At 51.1% G+C, this 6,672-nt stretch overlaps 1 protein-coding gene across 1 annotated transcript in view; it reads right to left on the reverse strand.

Annotated features, from left to right (window-relative positions):
- LOC144798485 (very-long-chain 3-oxoacyl-CoA reductase-A-like) overlaps window positions 1-6,039 on the reverse strand; it is a 75,564-nt gene extending 69,525 nt beyond the window's left edge. Inside the window, exon 1 of the mRNA XM_078669387.1 lies at window positions 5,667-6,039. Within this exon, the coding sequence (XP_078525513.1) occupies window positions 5,667-5,838 (172 nt within the window). The 5' untranslated portion in view covers window positions 5,839-6,039. The remainder of the gene's footprint in view (window positions 1-5,666) is intronic.
- Window positions 6,040-6,672: the final 633 nt, after the last annotated feature.

Genomic DNA, 6,672 nt, shown 5'->3' on the forward strand with positions numbered 1-6,672 from the left:
CATGATACCAGTGCCAAGGCATAAAAGGGCACAGAGCACGGATATGATACCAGTGCCAAGGCATAATAGGGCACAGAGCAGGGACATGATACCAGTGCCAAGGCATAAAAGAGCACAGAGCACGGATATGATACCAGTGCCAAGGCATAAAAGGGAACAGAGCACAGACATGATACCAGTGCCAAGGCATAAAAGGGCACAGAGCACAGACATGATACCAGTGCCAAGGCATAAAAGGGCATAGAGCACAGACATGATACCAGTGCCAAGGCATAAAAGGGCACAGAGCACAGACATGATACCAGTGCCAAGGCATAAAAGGGCACAGAGCACAGTCATGATACCAGTGCCAATGCATAAAAGGGCACAGAGCACAGATATGATACCAGTGCCAAGGCATAAAAGGGCACAGAGCACAGACACGATACCAATGCCAAGGCATAAAAGGGCCCAGAGCAAAGATATGATACCAGTGCCAAGGCATAAAAGGGCACAGAGCAGGGACATGATACCAGTGCCAAGGCATAAAAGGGCACAGAGCAGGGGACATGATACCAGTGCCAAGGCATAAAAGGGCACAGAGCACAGACATGATACCAGTGCCAAGGCATAAAAGGGCACAGAGCACAGACATGATACCAGTGCCAAGGCATAAAAGGGCACATAGCACAGACATGATACCAGTGCCAAGGCATAAAAGGGCACAGAGCACAGATATGATACCAGTGCCAATGCATAAAAGGGCACAGAGCAGGGACATGATGCCAGTGCCAAAGCATAAAAGGGCACAGAGCAGGGGACATGATACCAGTGCCAAGGCATAAAAGGGCACAGAGCACAGACATGATACCAGTGCCAAGGCATAAAAGGGCACAGAGCACAGACATGATACCAGTGCCAAGGCATAAAAGGGCACAGTGGAAGAGGTGTGGCGCCGCGGCCAGGGCGACTGACGCTGGAATCTGGGGACCACGGTTCGATCCCCGGCTCCGGCGGCAGGTTAGCCCAGCACCATGTGACTCTGGGCAATAGCTCGCTTAATCTTCCCGACGGCCCCCAGCGCCTAGAGACCCTTACGGGTGATTGTGCGCTTTACAAATGTGGACTTTACTTTACTTTACTTCACAGAGCACAGACATGATACGAGTGCCAAGGCATAAAAGGGCACAGAGCACAGATATGATACCAGTGCCAAGGCATAAAACGGCACAGAGCACAGACATGATACCAGTGCCAAGGCATAAAAGGGCACAGAGCACAGATATGATACCAGTGCCAAGGCATAAAAGGGCACATAGCAGGGACATGATACCAGTGCCAAGGCATAAAAGGACACAGAGCAGGGACATGATACCAGTAGGCGCCTGTCCCTGCTGAATAAACATGTTGAGACTGCATGCACATCCAATCCTTGGCCTCTCTGCAGGGCCTCGGAGCCATGGTCACATATCTGTGAATGGGGCAGAGTGTGTGAGAGAGACAGTGCCATGGAGGCGAGAGCTGGAAGGAGGAATGTGCAGAAGCATAGAGTGAGCAGGCATGGCTGACGAGGAGGGAGGAGGGCACATGAAAGATGTCAGAGGGATGTGGGGAGGGAAGTGACGTAAGTGTCGATCAGAGGAGAGACTGCGGAGGAAAGAGGCACCAGAGGCCCATCAGAGCGACTGACACCCCGAGCTCACTCCCTCTTCACAGTCCTGGTGATGATCATTCACAGAATGAATGACGTTACAACGCATGCATTTACAACGCATGCATTTACAACGCAGTTTTCCCATCGCAACATCCTTTACAACGCATACATTTACATCGCATACCACTACAACAATTATTTTTTAACTACACTTATAACGCGTTCCATTACATTGCATTATACCTTTACAACGCATACCATTACATTGCCTTTAAGGTAAGTGTTGGATAGCGTAGGGGTAAAAATTACTATTCTAACTCCAGGGGGTGCAACAGTTGGGAAAGTATTGGATAGTGTAAAGGTACTAAGCGTTGTAATGGTATGCGTTGTAGTGACATGCAATGTAGTGTCATGCGTTGTAGTGACATGCAATGTAATGGATGTGTTGTAGTGACATGCGTTGCAAAGGATTTTGCGATGTAATGACTGCGTTGTAAATGTAGTGCGTTGTAAAGGTTGTTTCCCTCATTCACAAGCTCCTGTCCTGGGAACAGAAACATTTTCAATTCTAATTATTTACAGCAAAGTCTTTGGTGCTCATTTATTTTCGCTGCTAACAAGCATTGGCAAATCCAATAGCTATGGCTCGTTTTGGCAGTGGGCCCATTGTTGTGTACGTCTGTTTGCACTAGCACAGAACTCAACTAGGCACCCAGGTACTTACTGGTGACACACAGGGTTTTACTTCCCATGTTTGAACTACACTCTTATTACAGAGGTAAAGCCTCTCGGAGAATATTCCTGCTTCTTTGTCAGGCTCTTGGTAGAGACAGCCACCTTTCCATCCTACTCACAGCACTGCCTCTACATCCAGGGAACATCTAGGGAGCCTACTCTGTAGACATAGAAAGCGGCTTTGGGCCAGCCTCCTTCAGCCATTTGCTCCTTAGCCTCGGGACTGTTTAGCCATTGGCTGGAAGCCTTGCCAATCACATCTTGCAACAGCCTGTGGGGGTCTTTTAGACTCACCCTTTATCTATTCCTGTGGGATATCCTTCCGCCTATTTTACATCTGAATGGTACACTGAACCACACACGTGTTGTCACATGTAATCCATTCTCTCTCCCGTGCATTCAGTGCACCCTGCAATGTGTTTTACGGAGGCGGCAGGGACTTTGCCCCGTTCTTGTCAGTGTTCAGATTGGCAAGCACTCTGTCTGCACCTGACAGGAAGAGGTCTGCATGGTAACGACAGATTCCATCTCCAAGCAAACAAGTATCAAAGTGCCAGAAATCGCCATGAAAGTGTAAAATCTCAGAAATACTTTGGGGCATATTTACGAGCCCTTTGCACCACCAAAGCCTCACGTTTTTTGACGCTCCAGTGGCACAGTGTGCTGGCCCATATTTACAAGGCTATGCAAATCCACCCTGCGTGACTTTTGGCCTTGCAAATATAGCCCTGTTGGACTTGGTCCTTTTTGCAGGGTCATTCCTGAACTTTTTGCCTTCCTCCTGTATTTTGTTTGACCTGTTTTTGGTGGTTTTATGACTCTAAGCACTTTACCACCGCTGATCAGTGCTAAAGTGCATATGCTCTCCCTACTGTAAATTGATGTATGAATTAGTGACTCCATGATTGGCTGATTTGGTTTACTTGTCAGACCCTAGTACAGTGCACTGAGTGTGCTCAGGGCATGTAAATCCAAATTCTGCTATTGGGCCTGCAGCACTGGTTGTGCCACCCACAGAAGCAGCCTGTAAAAGTGTGTCTCAGGTCTGGCATTGCAGAGCCTGTGTGCAGTCTAGTACTGCCATGTTGACTGGGCAAGTGCACCCACTTGCCAGTCCCTAAACCTTTCCTTTTCTTCATATTAGACACCCCTATGGTAGGCCCAAGGGCAGGGTGCATTGTAAGTATAATGTAGGACATGCCCTGGTGTGTGTGGCATGTCCTAATAGTGAATTACAGCCATTTTCGATTTTCACTATTGCAAGGCCACTTGTACCCCATAGGCCAGAATGGGCAGTTAGATTATTACATTTTATAATCCTAACTGACTCAGGGAACTAGGTCGAAATTTGAGTTTAGTATGCCTGAACTCAGAATGATAAAATACATATTTTAGTGAAGTTGATTTTAACATTCTGTGTTTGAAAATATCACTTGTAGAAAGTAGGTATTTTCTTGTCTAACTATCCAAGCCTGCCTCTGCTAGGTTGTGTATTTCTTGTCTGGAGTTTGAGTGACAGAGATGGGGGATTCCAGGAGACAGAATGAGTCAGCCAAGTGGTGAATAGAGAGCCTGCACTGTGAAAGGAAAGAAGTCTTGTGAACAGAGTGCTCCAGGACTGACCAGAACTGGTTTGGGCTAGGCACAGGCCCCTCTGCCCTCAGAGGACAATGGATTTTGGGGTATAAGTATTGGGTCCCTGATCCCGAGAAATGAGATCACTTTTGGACAACAACAAGAAACCTTTGCTGAGGAGCGGAACCAGAGAGACTGTGGAGAGACTATCCCTTAACTGAAGTGCTGCTTGGGGGATTGGCCTGCAGTGGTTGCTGACTGCCAAAGAAAGGAGAGAGGAACATTGTGTACTTTTCATCAACTTGTGATGGATCTCCAAGGGCTTGGAACAGAGCTTGCCTCCTGATGAAGTCTCAGGGACAACAGACTTCACCCCCCAGCTCCCCAAGAGTTCTCTTGAAGTGCCTGCAGTTGTGCTGGACTTTTTGAGGACTTGCATGTTGCAATGAGCTGGAAGTGCGACTCAAGAACAGGAAGCGTGTTGCCGAACTGCCGCTGCCGCTTCACAACCTGAAACGCCTTGCATCGACGGAGAAGAGGATCGATGTCGCATCAGAAGCTGCCGCATCTCCGAGAAGCGTGTTGCAGGGCCTATCACGGCTCATTTCGGAGAAGAGGATCGATGTTGCAGCAGCCGCCACCGCATCACCGGGAAGAGCGTCGCAGGGCCTGTTGCATCGTTGTGGAAGCAACTCGCATCGTCAGGAGAGAGGATAGACGTCGCAGCAAACGCCGCCACCTCACTGGAAAGCGTGTCGCCGGGCCTGTCGCGGCTCGCATCGTGTAAAGCATCTCGCATCGCCAGAGAAGAGGACCGACGTCGCAGCAGATGCCGCCGCATCACCGGGAAGCATGTTGCATCAAGGCGAAAGCGCCATCTTTATTTCTTTGCACCAGATCTTCAACGCATCACCGTCCTTGTGTGTAAGGGACTACCACATCACCTTTATTGCAACACTTTCATTGCCCTGCATGTCACATCTTAAGGTCCATTGCCTCAAAGTGTCGCATTTTAAGATCTAAGAAGAACTAAGCTAATTCTACCATTTTAAGTACTATTGTGGATTTTTGTTGTTTGTGGACTTGTGATAAGTCTATATAAAGAATACTTATTTTTTTTATAAAACCTGTGCGGTGTGCATCTGTAGTGCTGTCATTATATTACTGTATGTGGTCACAAATGCTTCACACACTGCCTCGGAGATAAGCCTGTCTGCTCGTGCCAAGCTACCAAGGGGGTGAGCCGGGGTTATTTTAGGAGTGTACCCCCTTACCATGACTAGAGGAGAGGGTCCCTATTTGTCACAAGTACCTACCTGTGCCAACTAGAGACCCCCAAATCTAACAGCCCCCTTCCACGCATTACTCTGCGTGAAAGGGGCGTTCCATGGGTGTTGCTGTCTGTGTTTCTACGTAACATGCACGGAATGTGATGCATTCCCAGATGTACAAGGGATGGTAAACCCGGAAATGTGTCAGATCCCAACGCCTCCCCGCTGGGAAATGTGCGGCATTCTGCAGCACACATAGAAGGAGAAAAACACCATTGATTATTGTTTTTATGCAGGAAGGTACCAGTCAGCCTTTCATCCTTCTGAGGTCGATAACATGAGTTACATTAAGGCAAGTAGCAATAAACGTGGTATTGAGTGCCAAGATACCCTTCTGGGTGAAGGTAGCTTTACAAATGCTCGTTATGGTATGCCGCCCCTCCTTGGCTCACCTGCCCACTCCCCGTACGCCTTGAGGTCGGTCTTCCAGACGCTGGAGAGCAGGTACATCCGCACCCCCCGCAGGACGGCGCAGGTGAACCGGAGGGTGATGTAGGCCGCGGTGCAGGCGCCCAGGTACGCGAGCCCCTGGCTCCAGGCGCACCCCGCGGCCCCGGTGCCCATCCCTTCGCTGGCGCCGCTGGTGGCACACAGGCGGCTGCGGTGGCTTCTTTGAGGTGGAGCTTCTTCACCAAAGGTCCAGTCACTGGTGGGAGGTCAGAGCAGGAGGAGGGGCCTGCTGGGGGCAGAGTCACTGGCGGCGCCCTCAAGAGGCGACTCGAGGGTCCCTCCTGCAGCGGGGGTCTCCTCTCACAGGAAGTGGGGGTCCCTCCAGGCAGCTGGGGTCTCCTCTCACAGGAAGTGGGGGGTCCCTCCTGGGAGCTGGGGGTCTCCTCTCACAGGAAGTGGGGGGTCCCTTCCAGGCAGCTGGGGTCTCCTCTCACAGGAAGTGGGGGTCCCTCCAGGCAGCTGGGGGTCTCCTCTCACAGGAAGTGGGGTGTCCCTTCCAGGCAGCTGGGGGTCTCCTCTCACAGGAAGTGGGGTGTCCCTTCCAGGCAGCTGGGGGTCTCCTCTCACAGGAAGTGGGGGGTCCCTTCCAGGCAGCTGGGGTCTCCTCTCACAGGAAGTGGGGTGTCCCTTCCAGGCAGCTGGGGGTCTCCTCTCACAGGAAGTGGGGGGTCCCTTCCAGGCAGCTGGGGTCTCCTCTCACAGGAAGTGGGGGGTCCCTCCTGGGAGCTGGGGGTCTCCTCTCACAGGAAGTGGGGTGTCCCTCCTGGGAGCTGGGGTCTCCTCTCACAGGAAGTGGGGTGTCCCTCCTGGGAGCTGGGGTCTCCTCTCACAGGAAGTGGGGGGTCCCTTCCAGGCAGCTGGGGTCTCCTCTCACAGGAAGTGGGGGGTCCCTTCCAGGCAGCTGGGGTCTCCTCTCACAGGAAGTGGGGTGTCCCTTCCAGGCAGCTG

Source organism: Lissotriton helveticus, chromosome 12, assembly GCF_964261635.1.
Source record: "Lissotriton helveticus chromosome 12, aLisHel1.1, whole genome shotgun sequence".
Lineage (NCBI taxonomy): Eukaryota > Metazoa > Chordata > Amphibia > Caudata > Salamandridae > Lissotriton > Lissotriton helveticus.